Source organism: Amblyomma maculatum, chromosome 1, assembly GCF_055883805.1.
Source record: "Amblyomma maculatum isolate TAMU_Amacu chromosome 1, ASM5588380v1, whole genome shotgun sequence".
NCBI lineage: Eukaryota > Metazoa > Arthropoda > Arachnida > Ixodida > Ixodidae > Amblyomma > Amblyomma maculatum.
The window spans coordinates 67,482,012-67,501,914 of NC_139344.1; the positions used below are offsets into that span (position 1 = coordinate 67,482,012).

General features: G+C 45.7%; 1 protein-coding gene across 1 annotated transcript in view; it reads right to left on the minus strand.

Moving 5' to 3' along the window:
* The window catches only part of LOC146202705 (ubiquitin-conjugating enzyme E2 C-like), a 52,802-nt gene that overhangs the window by 19,158 nt on the left and 13,741 nt on the right, over nt 1-19,903 (minus strand). The window contains exon 4 of the mRNA XM_084588258.1: nt 7,198-7,402. Coding sequence (XP_084444384.1) covers nt 7,198-7,402 — 205 coding nt within the window. The remainder of the gene's footprint in view (nt 1-7,197; nt 7,403-19,903) is intronic.

Consider the following 19,903-nt stretch of genomic DNA (forward strand, 5'->3'; position numbering starts at 1 on the left):
CATGTTTCAGCAGTTGTGGTATTCCAAACAGAAACGGGAATACAGTTAAACCTCGTTAAAAGAGACACTCAAGGGACCCGAGAAAGTTGTCTCTTGTAACCAAAAATTCTAAAAATATCGAGGAATGGGACTAGATCATTTTATTGCACATCAACACTTAAACATACCTTAAGAGGAAATTGTTCATGATGTTTTAGAGGGGTCATGCAATGCCTAAAACGGGGTAAAGCAAATCGGCCGAGAGATAGGTACTCCCTCACAGGTCAATTCACTGCAAGAATTTTTTAGCTAGCTTCATTAACACCAGAGATATTGGCGATTAAAAATGGCACTCCTCCTCGCTCCCCTCAACTCAACACTCCGAGACACCAGAAAAAAAACGAAGAAAACAGCTCGGGAACTCCGCCCCGCTAGCCCCGCCCACGAAGCGTCATCGGGTGACGCTCGGTTCTCAGACTTCCGGTCGTCGCGCCTGTTTTCCCAAGAGCGTCGCCCATGCATTCACGGTCTCTGCCTTTCCCGTCCCGTCTGCGTTTGCATAGCTTTCAACCTTGTCTGCTGCCTTCCTCGGCCGCCGGTATCTTCAGTTTCTTGACCTCTCGGAATTGTGTGCGACAGCAGCCCGAACGACTCGGGTCGTTCGCGAGCGCATACCTGCAGGTGGGAGTCCACACATAGCGGCGGCCGCCGCGGTGGGAGCACTTTCCTTCATATCCCTGTCCCATTCAGTGCAAATTAGCGTGCAATCCTGCCGAGCACGGCTTTCTACAAGACCGCTTTCTTCTCTCGCGCTGCCTGGGTCAGTCTCTTTGGTACCGTCTTCTGCGGTTTGACCAACGGCGGTCGGTGACCCCTCGCGGAGTTGACGCGATAGCATCGACTCTGCATGGATGCTGGCAGACGATCGAGCGTGCGATTTGCCCGCGTGCAAACATATGTCGTCGTCACTTTTAGTCCGGAGCTGCTTTCATTATGGTCGGTGAGAGGCATCTCTTGTGCATAACGAATGGAATGTATACGCGTACGTATCACCGACGAGAGCACGGACTGATGATCGCTACAGAGTTTGGATATCGGATGACAGGTGAGCACGAATTATTCGTCCGCGAATCTTAAAATTGAGATTAACAAAAAGGATAGTGTGTGTGTTTTTTTTTTGACGTCATTTCGCACATCGTTTAGGAAGTGCCAATGCGCAACGTGTACGCGTGTTTATCTCATGTGTACGCATTGTCCGAGCCAGAATCGACGGTGCAAAACATCAGCAAAGCAGCTCGGCACATTCAGTTCGGCAGCGCAGGTTGGCACTGATTTTCGCACCGACACGCAAGAATCGCGCACATGAGCATGCGAGTGGCTACACTAGAGACGCAGCGAAGCGGGTGATTCCAAAACGCCGTCTGCCGTGGCTTTGACGCAAATAAGGCCTAGCGACGACCAGGGAGCAGCGCACGATCGGAGTGCCGTCGGTCGCAGCGCCCGTGGACGGCATCTCTGCGGTAACCTGGCGACATCCGGTGCTGCACATAAGCGGTGCGAATTTGTGTACTTTCGCGATGAAGCTGAGGACAGACCTTTTTTGACGCACGTTTCATTTACACGAAGGTTGATGCTGCCTTTTTAATCGGTACGGTGTTGAATCGGACCTGCGTGCTCTTTTCGCACTGCTGCACCGACGCGCACTTTCAGTCGGTTGCACATAGTTTAGGAAGTGCCAGTGCGTAACGTGCACGCGTTTTATCTCATGTGTACGCATCGGCCGATCCAGAAACAACGGCGCAAAACATGAGCAAAGCAGCTCGCCACATGCAGTTCGGCAGCGCAGGTTGTCACTGTTTTCCGAAGCTACACGCAAGAATCGTACACAGGAGCACGCGAGCGACTACACTAGAGACACAGCAAAGCGGACGATTCTAAAATGCCGTCCGCCGTGGCTGCGATGCAAAAGAAACAAGGCCTAGCGATGAGCAGGGAGCAGCGCACGACCGGAGTGCCGTCGGCCGCAGCGCCTGCACCTGGCGGCATCGGGTGCTGCACTTAAGCGGTGCGAATTTGTGTACTTTCGCGATGAAGCTGAGGGTACACCTTTTTTTGACGCATGTTCCATTTAATTATTAACACGCCGCACAAATGGTCGATGCGGCAAAGACGAGACGGGACTACAGTACGTTGCTGCGCCGTCGGTCGGTACATAAAGGTTGATGCTGCCTATTTAATCGGTACGGTGTTAAATCGGACCAGCTAGTGCTCTTTTCGCACTCCTGCACCGACGCGCACTTTCAGTCGGACGCCACCACCTTTTCGGTTAACTGGGTTAGCATCGCGAACCAAAGCGCCAAGCTCGGGTTCACGCATGCATTGCAGCACTCGAGCAGACGACTTTCGCAGCTACCGGAAGTGTGTCAGTGACGTAGAGGGCGTCGCGGCTGCAGCCAATGGCAGCCTGTCGTTGCCTGTCACTCTGGGACTGGTGACGCAGGAAATCATGGCAGAATAGTCCCAAATCTCGCCGCCACGCGGAAATGGCGCAGCCCGCGAATTTCAAAAAACGCTGTTTTTAAAAATTAATAACCAATCGCTGGATTTTTTCCGATGAGTGTTACTTTGAACGAATGCTCGGAAGCATTTGTTCTACACATTGAAAACGTTAGTCAGTGACCTTTCTAGCAGTTTCATGCCCCCTTTAAAGAAGTCCTTCATAGTAGTTTGCCTTTTTGTTAGCGCAGAGTGTATTAGCTTTCTTCCCAACTTTTGGAGGTAAGGCACTTCACTTTGCAGCCCTTCTTGCTGCTCGCAATACCTTTGCAGCGCCCTTAGATGCTCATCAGCATCAAATGCTGACACCTTTTCCCCTGGAATGTCCTCATTGTCATCTTCCTCCTCCCCGGGTTCATCCTCTATGGCACAAGTACCATTTACTTGTGCGAAGATTGCATGGTCTGTAAGCTCTTCGGAGCACACGAAGTCCACATCTGCAGACACAAACTCCTCAAAAGATTCTGGGACCTCTGCGGACTCTTGGATGGTTGCACAAGTTTCATCTTCAAGGAAGGTTGCCTCGGGATCCACATCAAGCTCCTCTTCCGTCATATCGCCATGTTTAAAGCCTGCTTTTCTGAAGCAGTTTTTCACGACTTCACTTCTGAGGATATTCCAAACAACAGAAATCACCTGGACGGCAAACTTCATATCAATTAGTGTTGTGCGGTCTTGATGCATGTCAAACAATAGACATTCTACTAGCCCTGTTCTGTACTGTGACTTGACAGAGTGCACGATCCCTTGGTCTATTGGTTGAAGATGGGATGAGGAGTTTGGAGGAAAAAAAATAACTTAAGTGGCTTTCAGCACAGGGACCTTGGTGTGGCAAGAAGCATTATCCCCAAACAGAAGCACATCACGATTCTGGGCTTCTAGAGTCTGATCAAATTTTAGTAGCCAGGAACTGAAAATGCTAGATGTCATCCATGCATTCTGGTTTGCTTCATACGTGACAGGAATGTGGTGAAAGTGGCTGAAACAACGGGGTCATTTCGACTTCCCAATCACAAGGAGACGCTCCTTCTCAGTTCCTGACACGTTGCAACAAAACAGGACGCTGATGCGCTCCTTTGACCGCTTCCCGCCGTGGCATGCATCGGACCTAAACGATAGTGTCTTTCCTGGCCTCATTTTGTAGAACAGGCCGCTCTCATCTGCACTGAACAAATTTCAGGGGCTGTAACCGTGAAGTAACTGGAGACGTTAACTATCTTTCCATGAGGACATGCTGTCTGTGTCAACTGCACCACTTTCTCCTGAGATGCACTTAAATGAGATGGCGTTCCGCGCTTTGAAGCGATCCAACCACCCTTCACTGCACTTGAAGTCGGCACAATCGAGAAGCAGTGCTAGCTGTTCAGCACGTTTGCGGAGCAACACTCCGTTCACAGGAATGTTCTTTGCAAGTACGTCTCACAACCACAGCATTACGGCTTCCTCCACCTTTGAATAGGTCGCTCCCTGAAGTCTAATTCGCTTCGCCGTAATCCCGCCGCCCAGCTGTTGTTTAATGATGGCGTCACGGTTTTTCACAATGGTATTCACAGTCTTTCGAGAAAGTCCAAACTTGTCCGCAACTGTCGTTTGCTTCTGTCCAGAGTCCGCATCACTGATGATTTGAAGCTTAACCACAAGAGAAATCTGCTTTCTTTTCGTTGACATGGCTGGCCACGTTCGAAGAATGTTGTCGCGAAACGGCAACCGCACGTGCTACGTCATACCCACGACACGGACGCAGGAATGCTAAGGGGACGGAAGTGTTTTGGCAATGATGGTGACAATGACGAGCGAACGCAGCGCACGCATATTAGTATTCTGTTTTAGATATGACATAAACGTAATAACTATTGCCCCCCCCTTTTTTCCTTATAACTAAATTTTTCACTGACTGCAATGTGAGTTGTAGACATTTGAACAAATCTGAGTTTGTGTCTGATGCGAAACTACAGCAGATGAATCGTCGACAACTGTAAACATGGCGGCAGCTCCTGAGTCTGACCCCTGCAACTACCGCCGCACAAAGCGACAGGCGCAACGGAAGCTGAGACTGAAATCCAACAACGTAAATTTAGCTCTACAGACAGTGCAGGTGCGCGGCTGCAATTATAAAAGTAGAATAGCTGAAATTTCGGTGCAGTGAGACAATAGTGGCAACCGTGCGAGGTGCGACATCCAGCTGCGGAACGTAATAGAATAGAGCCAAAGGGATAAAAAGAGCAGCGCACACTAATTGGTACGACGTCAGTCACGCTGCATGAACTTTTTGGGTTATGTCACTTCTAAATAGTGAAGAATTCGCTCTTGGGACCTAAAAAGTTGTCCTTAGTAACCGAGTGTCTCTTGTAACCATGTCTCTTGTATGCGATATTGTTAACATGGTGAACATAGGAAAACCAACCAAACCACTTTCAAATGTCTGTTATAACCGAGTGTCTCTTGTAGCCGTATCTCTTGTAACGAGATTTAACTGTATACGATTTTTGAGCGTTTTCATTAAGTTGTATTGACGGCAGCAACCTGTTTTGCTTTGACACGGCGCCTAACGATAGCAGCACTTCGTATGAGACACCGCTTGTCAAAGAATCTCAAGTGCCAAAGACCGCGACTGATGTCTTTTCCAGCTTGACATACTTGATATGGACAAGTATATATATATATTTTTTTAATGGAGCGTGGGGTAATAGCCTCTATTTCTTATGCAAGAGGAGGATGGGAAAGCAAAAGCGCACAGGAACTGTGAAACAAACAAAAAACACTTGTGCACGCCGTACGCACGCACGTAAATCACTGCAGGATGGCACGCGACGTGACTACGCATCCACACTGGGCAGGGTTCGCCATTATGCTGCTAGGTGGCGACTGCTCGTTTTCGAGGCCAATACACTGAACTACTGCGGCAGGACGGAATAGGCAAAGTTTGGGAATACATGTGCGCTTCTGCACGGTTCTGTTTAGTCCAACAAAATTAGAACCAAAAAAGAGCATTTTTTTAAGCTGCAAGTGACAGGACTAATGTGGATGACCAATGCCTTCGAGTTGAGCCACGACTCTTACAGCATTGCCCATCCACACCGTGCTTGACATGGCATAGTTCTTCCATGCCTGCAGTTGTTAGTATTTGCACTGCTGCAGTGATGTAACTGCAGCAACATTAACGTAGCATGCGGCCACGCTGTGCCAGTTGCAAAGTAAAAGTAAAATGTATTGCATGGGCGTCTATGGAAGACCAGATAGGACTAGCTCACAAAAATGTAGCAGCCAGGAGCATAATGGCGGTTTTTTACTACAGTGAAAGCTCGTTAATTCGAACCTCGATAATTCGAATTTTCGGATAATTCGAACTACACTACTTGGTCCGGCCAAGCTCCATAGAGATCTGTGTATAAAAAAGCCCGTTAATTCGAACGCGAGTCGGTTCCGCTATGGATAATTCGAACTACGCGCCGCCGCTTCTGGGCGGCTTGGCGCACATCACGCGGAAAAAAAAAAAAAAAAGTAAAGAAACACCTCCGCGATCGGTAGGCATAATTAGAGGCTGCGCACATCCAAAACGGGGACAGAATAAGGAACCAGGTAAAACCATGGAAGAGTGGGTAAAACTTAAATGGCGCCATGACCGGCGTGGCGGCCGGCGGCAAGGTCAGTGCATGGCCGCGCGGCGGCGGCCGCCTGCTTTCTCTTCTGCGCAACCTCCATAACTCGCAACTAAATACTCGTTAATCCCAACCCTGTTAATTTGGAAATAGGGATAAGTATATACTGTCGGCGCGGTCCCAGCCAATGCCCATATAAGGCTATGATCTCGGACTGGCACTATGGGTTAAACTTTTTTTTTTTTTTTTTTTTGCGATAGCCATCCATCCTTCCACCCATCAGCCGTCAGAGGAAGCACGCGAGTCAGCCGCGATCATGACGCCGGCTTTTAGCACCGTTCGCTCCGATGATTGGAGTGGCAGTAGACGCCGCCGCCCGCCCAAGTCGCTCATAGCATGATAAAGCGAACGTACTGAAAAGGAGGCTTGCACAACCGGATAAGCGCTGGCACTTTGCCAAGTTCGCTTTCCTCTCCCCTGCCCGAGCTAAAGTCAAAGGATAAACACGCCGTTATCGCCGCGCAGCATCTTGGCGCACTGCCAAGAAATGTGTTGTGGACCGTGAAGGCGCGAAACAGAGGGGCGCGCTAACGACTGACGCCTTTTTTTTTTTTTTTTGTAGTTTTTTTTCCGATTCGTAGGCACAAATCGGGGCTGAGTGGGTTCATTATGCCAACGAGTTCGTTACGCGACTAAATACGGTACATTTACCGTAGTACAAACGGTTTCGGTCAGTTTTTTCGAGGCCATTCGATAATTCGAACATCGGATAATTCGAACTTTTTTCCCGGTCCCGTGAAGTTCGAATTAACGAGCTTTTAATGTATACACAGTAGTTGCTTCCCGTCCAGCAAACTATTACTGACGAGGCATCCCCCCCCATCCCCCCCACACCCCATCTCTCATTTGGTGAGGCCTTTCATATAAATCTAGTCACAACAATCTATTACATTTCAGCATCAAAACCTGGTACAAAACGGTACACTAGCCAATACCTTCACATGTTATCAACAGCAAGAGATAAAAGCAATGCATTTGTATGGAGTAGCTGTTATGAACTCACCTGATAGCAATGACTGAATGGAGAGTAAAACAGTGCGCACATCCAACAAGGCAGTCCACTTTTCCTTAAGGATGTCAAGGCATATGTTCCCCTGGGCATCAACATTTGGATGGAAGCAAGGAGTCTCAAAGTGCACCTGCGGACTCTCAAAAGGATAGGTACTGGGGAACTCCAGCCTCAGCCGATACACCAACTTTTCATATACCTGGAAATGGAACGCAATGCATCATTCTTCAAAGCACTCACTCCATGAGCAAACAGTCCTAACCAAAGCACCAAACTAGCACTTCAGGAGCAACACTTTCAGACTACTGATAATCTGGGCGTATTAAACCTCATACACCAAAATCAATGTTACTGTTTCTCAATTCTCAAACACTGCCTCCATTGAAGCATACATATCTGTGAACTTCAAGCAACTAACGCATTGCAGAAACTGGCCTTCACAAATGAACTCACTATGCTTCGTACAGCGTCAAATGAGCCCGAGGGCTGCTCCTGAGCTGTGCCGTGTGGCTTGTAAAGCACTTCCCAGTGTTCCAAATATCCTGAAAATAAGATTGCTTTGTCCTACAATATCCAACTTCATGAATGCTAAAGAAGAGCCACTACATGGCTTAGAACACCCCTTGGGCTCTAAACTTTTGACAAAGACTGTACTAGTTTAATACTGTGTTACCTGAAAGCAACACTACAGCCAAAGCGAGACTTCGGGTGGCTGCAGCTATGTCGCGATGAGGTGTAGCTACGAGAAGACAAAAAAGAACAAGACGAAGAAGGAAAAGACTACGACGAAGACGAACGTTCGGTCACCCGCAGCTAATGCTTTCACTCAAGATGGGGGGGGGGGGGCAGCAATTGAGGCTTAATGGCTTTCTTTGCTTGTGAAGATATTGAATGAAAAAACTAATCGCACTGCGTTCTCATGCAATATTCGACACTAGCGACATTCTTTACGAAATCGTTTTGCGAAAAAGTAGCGAACGTTTACGGGCCGTGCAATGTTAAATGGCGGTTTTCTTTCTATAGCTGCCAAACATATTTTGCAAAGTCCGAATTTATGTGGCGTCCAGTCAGTTGACACCTGAAAGAACACAAATGTTTTCAGTGTGAAGCTGTGATGCATATTTTTCCCTTTTTTTTTTTTTGCCATATTGCAAAACAACAAACATTATTTGCCAGAAGCAATTCAGGGAAGTAGTAGAATGTACCAAGCAATGGGCATACAGAAAATGTGATGCATACATGTACAGGGCTGGGTACTTTTAGATAAAATAAAGTTGGAAGACGTGTGTGCTCATTCTTGCTTCTACTGCGATAGCCGCAGTAGCAAACCTCACTGCTAAGCGCGGTAAGGCTCGCTACAAACGATATTGCTCTGTGGATAGTGTCAAATGGTTGGCAGTTTCAATCCTTACCTCATTACACTGTTTTCATGGCACGCCATGAAGGTTAAACGAAGAAACGGCATTATTCAGTGATATGGATGGGAGAAAAGAAAACTGGCATGGTCCAAAATAAGGCATAACTCCTTTTCGATGCACCTCACACAACTCGCAGAAAAAAAATATCGCACTAATAAAAAAAAAAGCAAACAGTGCGGTGATCGCCATCACTATAGCAACAACAATCATGCGAACTCGCGGTAGAGGAGAGCAGCTAAACGGTAGGGGCAATTGCTGCTACGTATATACTCAGTCATTTCTTTTGCAAGTCGTGTTCTGGAGACTCATCTCAGCAATTGAAGCCTGGACGTATAGTCAACTATATTCAATTCATCGATGAATCGAATGAGTAAAGACGTTAGAATATCGCGCTGGAATTTAAAAGAGCAGTCTGGAGCCTTTGAAGTGCTGAAACTTGTTCTATCTGGATACTTGGACGTATACATACGTTCGAAATCTGTTGACAGTTTGTATGCATGAAAGCTTAAAAGCTGAGATGAATTGGCGCAACAAGGAAATCAGGAACAACACTCTTGCACATCTATTATGCGAAAAGGCGATGCGCAGTCTGTCTACAGGCAAATTTAACACACCGTGGGCGATATATTTCGTATGCCTTAACACCGGGTACTGATTTGCAATCTTCCAATGCACACTAAATAAGATATTTTACAATTCAGGCGCACCGTTGATCGAAAGTGCGCCTAGCGCGACAACCACGGAGAGCAGATTAACACAAGCCTCAAGAAAAACAAAAAAACTCAAGGAATGTAACTTGCTGCTTCTTTTCTTCTACACCCTTATTTTAATTTTGCGTACAACGGGCAAAGCAGTATGTCGATATTATCGGCAACAACGAGCATTAACGCAGCCAGCTGCACAACCCCCCATGCCGCTCGCCGCTCAATGCAGCTACCCTTGAACATGGCGGAAATGCGCGCGGCGGCCGATAGATGGCAGCAATTTTGCATAAGGTCTATAAACGGGCAACCTACCTTTCAAACACGATTTACTGCACATTTCACTACACACATACATAAAAGCAATTGCAACTGAGCACGAACATTGTTTGGATCTACAGTGCATTACCAGCAGAAGGCAGTTATTTTCGTGCAACGGTGATTTTTCACTGAACTTTGAATGATTTCATCCTCAACAAGGTTCAAACACTGAAGCGCATTCTCGCTCAAACTGTTTTTCGCGAAGTACTTTTCCACTTTGCTCAGCTATTTGAATGCATTCTTGCACGGTGCATCTGGCATCAGGTCTGCATCGTCTTCGCCATCCGATTCACCTTTGATTGCAAGCTCCACACCACTGTGCATACAACTGCATTGTCTATGCTCGCTTCCTCACAGACAGCTAGCTATCAGAGCATCAACATATTATTTGAAAGTGTCTGCGGCAGACGCAAAGCTGCCCTCAACGAGGCCAGACCACACATCAGTGTTGCATGCCTCATCGATGACATCGCTTTGCTCACTGGCTTCAAGAGCCTCGGCATTACATACGAAGCCAGCCTTTCGAGAGCACTTGCTTATTGTTTCAGCTTTCATTTGCCACCATGAAGCAAAAACCATGTCGATTGCACCCCTTAAATTCACCTCAAGGGGCAGCTGCTGCTGCATGTTCAACAACTCTTTCGCATGGCGTCTCATATAGCCTAAGTCGCTTTGGGACGTTACCCCATAAACTAAACCAGACTTTCACAGATGTGTTTCTTGCAGAGTGCCTTTACAGTGGCGATGACTGGTGAAAGGGCAGATTTTCAGCAAAAAATTCAAGTTTTCTGAAGTCAAATTTGGCTGGACGTTATGTGCTGTACAACTATAAGCACAACCCGCTGTTTCTGTGCCACCACATCCTCATCAAACTTGAAGCCTTGCAAAGTAAATATCTTTTGCACCAGTCACGCCTTTTTGTTTGATTTGTACGTCACCGGCAAGTATTCTCGCTTTTATGAAACAATGCAGCCTTGCAACGGCATCCATATTTGAACAATAATACTGTTATGCGCTCCTTTGAAGCATCGCGGCCAGAGCACTGTTCGCCTCTCAATGAGAGAGTGTGGTTGGGCAATGGTTTATAAAACAAGCCTGCTTCGTCAGCATTGCATACGCCCTTGTCTGCATATGTGGAGAGAATTGTTTCCAAATTTTAGCGTAGCCAGACTGCGATAGACTCCTCCATCCCTTTTCCACTTTCATCGCACACAACTCTGCAGCTGATGCCACGGCGGTCTTTGAAACGTTGTACCCAGTCATTAACACTTTCCTGTCCACGGGGAAAGGGGTGGCTATTGGGTGGTGTCATTATTTTTTTTAACAAAACTTGCTTGGTACAGGAGTGTCTAGTATCAAATTGTAGTGGAGGAATTCCTCTTCACAATGGTATTAGTGATAATCAACATATTTGAGTAAGCGATGAAAAAAAATAAAAAGAAAGAAACTACCAGCAAAAAATTGTCATAAAAAAAAACATACAAAAGCATCAATGTTTCTTGACACAAATAAATTAAAAATTTTCAAACATTTTTACAACAGTGACCAATGCAACATTGCAGAAAATTCTAGCTTTCTGTGTACAGTACGTATTCACTGAATTAGGAAAGAAAACAATAGTCTAGGTCGACCCCTGGCTGTCCTCTAGCGAAAAGCAACTCCCTGCGCTGCCGGCGGCAAGTAATACTGCCCAAAAGACGTCATCTTGCAGACAACAGTTGTGACCTGCAGAACAGTGATCTCTTCCAATCAGAGCGCAAAAAAAGTGGAACTTTTAGGGGGCGAAAGCCAAGCTTATCGGGGCATGGCCGTCGACGTTCCGGGTCGGTCTGACGTAGTTTCGCTGTCAGTGCTAAAGTCTGAAGAGCTGAATTCATCTTCCGAGTCCCCACTGCTGCTGTTCGCATCCAAAAATGAGCTCTCCGATGCGCTAACTTCCGCGGAAATGCGCAGTTCCAGCACAGCAGGAGCACGCGATGTCGACACCATGATGTAAACAAGAAGCACCAATCCCCTGACTCCAGACCGTCTGGACGGGTGCAACACGGCAGAAAAAATAAAACCAAAAGCAAAACTGAAAGAAGGGTTCCTCTATTTCCCACTGGATGATGCCACTTGTCAAGGAGCGCTTTGAAAGCGGCAAAATTCGAATTGTGAAACCATCAATAGCGGGCTATCGATGGGAACAGGCGCGGGCAGGAAAGTGTTAAGTGGATCAAAAGCCATTGTAGCATAAAAGAGCACCGAAGCACCCAGCTTTTTGATGTAGCATGGGGCCACTTAATGGTATGCTCAGAGCCCTCAATTTTTGAAACCAACTGAAGAGTGCTGCATCCAGGTCTTCATACTACGAGGCACGAATTCTCTTTCACAACAGCAAAGAAGCATCTTGCTGCAGTTGTTGCCGCACCCTCCAGTGTCTTGTAAACTGTTGTCACGGTTGTGTCGGATATGCCCTTAGCTTTAAGAAATAAAGGATGGCGCTTTTTAACACCACTTGAAGACTGACACCATGGTGGCAGCAGCAAACAGCACAAACAGCACACACTAAACGCAACAGAAAGACTGCATAAAAATAAAATGGAAACGACTGCATCGGCACGGCTGCACTAGTGCTTCTACCCCATACTCTGCTCAGCACGCGCCTCGACTGGGCGTTGCTCGCATGACATATGCACCTACTTTCCTTCAGGTACTCGAGACCGCCTGCTCCTTCTCCCTCTCTTTTCTTTGCATGTGTCCACCAGTCTCTATACCACAGACTGTGCTCTCTTGAAGGGTGTGCTACTCCCCAAAACTGCACTAAAACCGGTATTCTGCTTTGCACGCTTGCGTATTAAGCGGTCTGCCTATACATTTGAGTTCTATGATAGCAATACCAGTGGTTGCATTACGGTTAACGCTAAAAGCAGTTACATTATAAGTGGTCTGCACAGTATATATCACAATGGACACCCTGCTACAACTGGACAGAAGATGTATTTTGGAACAGATTTCACTCAATACATGCACATGTGCAGTTCACATGATTTCTAGTGGGAAGTTCCTTTGTTTCTACATAAAGGCTGGCTACAGATGCTCTGTATGGGTTGCATGTAAGGTGCAAATCCTAGTTATATCCTGGGTCCAATTTCTTGTTTAGTACAAAGGCCTTGCTGCACCCTATCCCAAGCACCTACAGTCAAAAAAAAAGGAGTGATAAATGTGTAAAGGGCACGCTCTATCAGTCCCCAAAGGTTCACAAATGTATACCGTCAGTGCCTCTGCATGGCAAACACCAGTCTCCGCAACTTTCATTTTGTAACATTACGCCACATAGCACAAGAGCTCCTGCTCAAAGGCAGAAAAAAAAAAAAAAGGCTAAAAAGAAAGGATTAGATAAGCAACATACGCCTGCCACTTCCACTCTGTTCCTCAAGTGATTCGGCCGTTACATAGCTGTTGCAAGTCAAGGGCAGTTACAGCGGAGGAGCATTCCAGCAAACTGAAGCAGGCAACGAGTTCATTTTCTAGGACAACAATGGCAGAGTAGATAAGAGAACAAGGGACAGGATAGGAGGGGCAGGTGCCTTCCCAGCCAGTCTAGATGCTGCAGAGACCATGTGCAATCTCCTCTAGTCCAGCCGTGATGCTTCGGACTCTCACACCTCACCAACCTCCCTCCTGACTCTCACAGCAGCACTGTGCAGGCCACCACACGCTGTTAGTGGCAGCTGCTATCGTTGCCTTATAGTATGATCATGATGCATTTCTCCACATCTGACTGAGTAACGGGGGAGTTTACTGTGAACATTTTCAATCTAATTTCTCCTAAAGTTATTTGTTTCCTGTTCTGCAATGACCTTTGAAGTCTGCCTAAAAAATTGCATGCAACAAAAAATGTCTACTTTTCTTTTACTACACATTTTTCACTAACATGAGTGAGGGCATAGTAAGAAAATAAAGCAGCTGCAGAAAAAGTTGGTTGCTTTGTAGGGTTTAACATCTGAAAGAAACTCAGGCTATGAGGGATGCCATAGTGCAGAGCTCCACACATTTTGACCAATTGGGGTTCTTCAACATGTACTGACATAAAGCAGCCACCGCGGCAAAGATTCAATCCCTCATCCTTGGATTCAGCGGTCGAACACCATAACTACAGAGCTGCCAGGGAGGGTCAGCTTCAGAAAAAGAGCTTGCACAGAGAGCTGTCATGTCACACTTCGCAATACTTCATGCATTAACTTTGTAGAAGAAATCAAAGCATGCATAAAAGCAGCAGTAATAGGGTGCCTAGCAAACAACTATTTTCAGAACCCCTGACTTTTCCAGGTTTTCCCCAGGTTTTCCCCGAGGTCCAATTCCCTGACGAGTGAAGAGGCTCAAAAATGTAGCTGCTGATGATAATGTGCACAGACAAATAATTCCCAACAAAAAGCTATTCATTAATCATATTCTCCAATTTACAATAGTGAAAGGTTATTAGCGTTAATGATAGGTAAAAACATCACAAGTTTACTGAAAGTTAAAAGCGCCCTGATGCCAGCCAGCCTCAGCAGAGCTCTATGATACTAACAGTTGCGAAATTTCCCATAAGTCCCATGTATAAAAAAAAAAAACGATGGTTTTGATTGGTCGAAAGTAGGGTGTATATAGGATGCCTTGATGCAAGGCACCCTAGATCACGGCCAGTCTCGCGCTCTCCCTCGAGACCGCGCCTGCGGCCATTAAAGGAAACTGCATCTAAGTTGCAAACTTTCAGATTGTTGATAAATGCGCAATCAGCTGGAAAATAAAATTAATTGATGACTTGCAGTAGCGAAATTTTTTAAATATAACAGCCGTAGAGTTAAGGGGAGAGGGCTATGAGGTAGAACGGTAGAAAACGGTCAAAAATCAATTTCTAGAAAAACGCATTTTCGAAACATTTACTCCTTTCTAGCACCTGCACTCAAATTATCACTGAATTCGGTCAGAAAATGCGATAAAATCAGCTTTCAAAACGCCGCAGCCGCCACAAACAGCGGAATTCCGTTCTGTTGGGAAAGTCCGCAGTCCAACGCAAGGCGTTAGTGCAAATGCAATGCTGGTACCGAGTTAGTAATTTTGGGCATGAAAGTGCTAAGCAATTTTATCACACACATTAAACGCGGAACCTGCGGCGAGATCGCGAAGACGGGAGCGGTCAACCGCTGGAGTGTCACAACGGACCTCAGCTGTAGCTCAGCTCGCAGATCGCTTTCGCGCTGGCCGTTGCCGGCGTGATTATTCCTGCTTTTTGTCGCGTACTACTCCCACGCGGCGCTTCCGCATATTTTACTGAGTGCCCAACTCACGTGCGTATTGGTTCTTCTATTGTGGCAGCTCAGCCATGCGCTGGCATGAAAGTAATATATCGCGTCATGCCTTGCTGCGCGGCCTGCGGTGGGGGCCGCGCGCTCAGCACAAAAAGAAAATGCACTGCAGAATACATCGTGCCATTTTCCCTGACTTGGCGAAATTTAATGGGTTCCCTAACATTTCCCCGATTTTTCCCGGTGCATGAAATTTCCCCTACAATTCCCGGTTGCTAGACACCCTGAGTAAAGGTAATGCGTACACTGTGCAAGACATCACAGAAGAAATGCATTCAATCCTGGAGGCCACAAGATTAGCATGCATTCCTCCTGTGAGGTTCAGTTGTTACTAATGTTACTTGAAAATAAGGTTCACTTGCTACAACCACTTGATAGCAGACAGTATTTTTTTATTGTGCCATATAAAACACCCCAGATTACTATTGGCCAGAGGCAAAATAAAGCCATACGATTCATAGCTCCGATTTCCAGCCTCAACCAGAATAACAAAACATGAGTTCACCCGCCTACAGCAGCTCACACAGAAGCAGAGTGTGCTTTTGAGGAATGGCACCAATTTATTAATCCCTTCCCTGGAAAGTGCATTTTCAGACATACCCTTCTGGCACTGAGGAATTTCCAAAAATGCCAAAAGACCCCTTGAACAGGCAAAACGCATAGTGTAGACTAACTGCTTTCAACTATCACGACTAATGTCCACTGCATTTAAATAAGGCTAGCTGTATTATTTGCTGTAAGTGGTGAGAATTGCAAAAAGTATGTCATGGATGCTCAGAAGTAGTAAAGGTCTACTTTTGTGCCATACCTTGCTTCGCAACTATTACAGAAAGTTGTGTTGTGTTGGGTTTTTTGGCACATAAGCAACTCACGCTATCATGCGCCAAGAGCAAGGTATGTTTATTTTTTAGATGAGAACTATTAAAGCTTGCTTAGGAGCTTTGCCTCTTTTAGGAATTGAAAAACATGAGGAGCTTCTACCAGTGCATTTTCCCCCAAAAGCAGGCTAGGATGAAACAGGATTTGTTCATTGTAAAAACTTGTAAAATATTTTTTCCTTAATTTCTCAAGCTTAGTGCATGAAAGTAAGAGGTGATTTATTGTTAGTTTCGCTCTCCATCTCTCCCATAAAGGTTTGTCTTTTTCTTGAGAATGGAGTTGTGTTAAGTGTGCATGTCCGATGCGAAGGAAACTTCAGTGATGCGTTTTTGATGACATGATTTCCACTCCTCGATGACTGCTTTGACAAGATGTAGTTTGTTGTTGGTTTCATTGTTCCATGAAGCCTGCCATCTGACTCCTAGTTTTCTCTTAATGAATTTTAGGATATCTCTATGTGGTATGTTAACTTGCTGTATTTTAGCATTGCAGGCTGCTGCGGCACATGCATCAGCTCTCTCATTGCCGATGATCCCAACATGGCTTGGTACCCAACATAACTTGATTGTGCATGTAAACCAGCAGCTATCACATCATGTATGATGTTCCCAATTAGAGGCTGGCTGAATCGTTTCAAGGCCTGCCATAACATTGTCTTGGAAAAGTGCTGTACGGCGAGTCGATGCTGGCAGACGTTGACGGAGCGCGTGCTTGGAAGGCGAGCAATGTGGCCGGCATTTTAAGCGATTATGCGCCGGCAGATGTCTACAATGCCGGTGAGACTAAGCTGTTTTACGAGATGTTGCCGGCCGGGACGCTCGACTTCAAGCGGCAGCGCTGTCACGGCAGCAAACACAGTAAAAAGAGTGTCACCATGCTGCTTTGCAAGAACATGAATGGCTCGGATAAGAGTCAGTTATTAGTTATTGGAAAAAGTGCCGAGCCGCGCTGTTTCAAAGGAAGCCATAGCCTACCTGCGCAGTATGTCGTGAACAAAAAGGCATGAATGACCCGCGCTATTTTCACCGAATGGGTGGTGGCATTTGACCATGACATAAAGCGGCAGGGCCGGAAAGTGTTTGTTCCTGGACAATTGTTCAGAGCATCACTCCGAAGAAGTCAAGCTGACTACCACAGAGCTTAGGTTTTTTTCCTTCAAATTGCACTTCTGTTCTACATCCCCTCGACCAGGGGATGTCCTTACTGCACTCTTACTGCACGAGGTTGAGAGACTGCTCTTCAACTGTGAAACTGGACGAGAAACGAAGGTGAATATGTACATGGTACTGCAAATGATGTCTCCTGCCTGGAGCACACTGGGGCATTCAATAATAATGAACTGCTTTAGCCATGCTGGATTTGCCAAAGCTCGACCAGTTAACTTTGCTGGAGAAGCACCGGACATTTCAAACGACGACGAAGAGGTGTCACCGGCTCCAGTCATCATGGCCCCTTGGACAACGCTAGAAAAAATGGGAAACATGCCGCCTAACCTCGAGCTCGATGAATACATCAGCGCTGATGCTAGTGTGCAAGTTCACAAAGATTTAAGTGGTGAGCAGGTCATCAAAGCCGCCCTGAATGAGGAGGACTTCCAATGACAAGATGACCTGCAGGATGCGCCCGCTCTGCAACCACCTCACAAGTTATGGACACTTTTGATGTCATCAGGAGCTTTGTTGCTACCCGTGATGACGACATCGCAATGGGTTTGCTGACCGAATGAACATCGCGTGACGGCATTGCTCGCCGTGAAGCGCAAGCAAGCCAAGATTACCGATTTTCGGCATTAAAACTATTTGCTGTTGCTTGGGCAATTCTTGCGTTTCACATCAAATTTTCGCGACAACGAAGTTCTGCGGACAATGTTTTTTCGTGCACCGTGAATTTCATTACAGGATTCAACTGTACTTCAATTTAGTGCAGAATACTCTTATTTTGTCAATGTAGCAGCATGTAGCAGGCTCAGCCTTTTGGCCCTGTTTGCCACAATGGCAGAGCAACCACACCACTGTGTCATACTCAATATGCAAAGAAATGGAATGTGGCTACACATTGTTTTGCTCAACAACACATTGCATGCATTTTTGCAGCAAGAAACTCCCTAGTTATAAGGCAAACACAGATGAAACAATAGCTGAAGAGCTTGGCAGTTCCACTAACATACTAAAACATTCTCTGAGCGAAAGGCATCGAAACATATTTTGTCGCTAATGTCTCATGCGCCTAGAGGCAAATGTTTTTGTAGCTTTGATGTAGCACAACAGTGCAGAGAGATTTGCGGAGGTATGCAAAGTTGGAGGGTACGATGACAGCAGGCAAGAGTGATGAAAGAGGAGGGCACTGCAATAGCAGTTCTCCATCTGACTTCTGAAACCAAAACAAAGAGCAGCCTCCATTCAGCACTCGCATTCAATATTGGGTCATTCCACACCAAACGTCCCAGACGCTGCACTCTACCATCCTCGATTTGTTTAAAGAAAATCATGGAAACTGATCCCATTATGCATAAACAAAGTCTCAAGTACTTTTGCCGAAAAAAATTTATTTGCAAGGTAAGCACAGTTAGAACAGCTAGAAAAGATGAGACAGCAGTCAGTACTTAATAATTAGTAAAGAATCCAAATTTTTAGAAAACACTTCATAAATTCCTTCAATGACATTTGCGCATATTCTAGCTTTGTATGTGAGCGAGAGCATGTCATTTTGTACAGCATAAATATATTTAAACAATTGAAAGAAGGTGCAATAATGTACCAGTTCTTTTTTCTTTTAAATATGAACTGGAAATTGCCATTTTGCTTCCCTACATGGCCATTACCTACAACTACTGTAGTAGGTGATGAAATTGCGTACATTAAAGTAAAAAAAAAAAAATACTAAAGATGCAGAAAATTGTTTTGAGCCATAAAAAACTGAAGGAGTCCTAAATGTAAAAGCAAAAGCTGGTTAGGTACAACAGTTTATACACTCCCATTTATGAAATTTTCATCGGGGTATATTTTGTTTAATGTGAGAAAAGAATTTTTAAAGTTGAGCTCCTGTGCCGTAAAGTTATCTCCTAATGCTTCTTCACCGCAGAGCAAGACACCGTCGACACTGTGGCTAGATGAAGGTAAGAGTGAGTTATTGCTCTCAAGTTAGGTCTGGACTGTAGACAAGCACTGGAAAAGTTAAGTAGTTGAACAGGCATTGGACTATAGTAAAAAATTTTGAAACAGCGTTAACACATACAACCACAAAAGATAGACGATCGACGAGACAAGCACTGACTGTCAACTGATTTTTATTGAAGAAACGCATCACCTTATATACACAAGAGTTGGTGAAGACAGGAAAGGAACCATCGATTGTGAAGATACCCAGATACAAATAACGCACGTGCGAGCAAGCAAAGCTAGAAAAAAACAAAAAACAAGAACAAGGCATTCAAAGGGTGAAACATTTTATGCCGCATCTAAAAAGCAGACTTCAGCATTGAAGAGCGATAAAGAAGGCTTACTAAAGCATCTGTTGCCATATTTCTTGATATGGAAAACTTCCAACTGGGGCAAAAGGCAGGCATTCCATCGATTGCGGCAGCACGTTTACAGCAGATGGGTTATCAGTGCTCTTGCAGAGAATCTTTGTCTCACTTAATCGGGCCACGCAACCACTGCAATTACTAATGTGCGCAACCCAATGTGCGTACTTGTCTTTAAAATTCTTAGCATTTCTTGAATGACCCTCCAATCACTCACTGATGCATCGGACAGTTTGACCGACATATACCTTTCTGCACGTCAAGGGAACAGCATAGATCACTCTTTGGAACAGTTCACAAACCGAGGTTTATCTCTTATATGTCACTCACGCTTTTTTGAGCCACAGATGAGGGGGCATAGCCCTCCCAACATTGGGTGCCGAAAAAACAACCGGCACGCCATGCCTGTTGGCTACTTTTTTGAGGTTGTGTGTGGTCTTGAGTAAGTATGGCACAACCGAAGGTTTTTCGGCCTTTTCACAATTGCTGTCGGTCTTGCCTGCTGCATGCTTCAGCTTCTGAAGG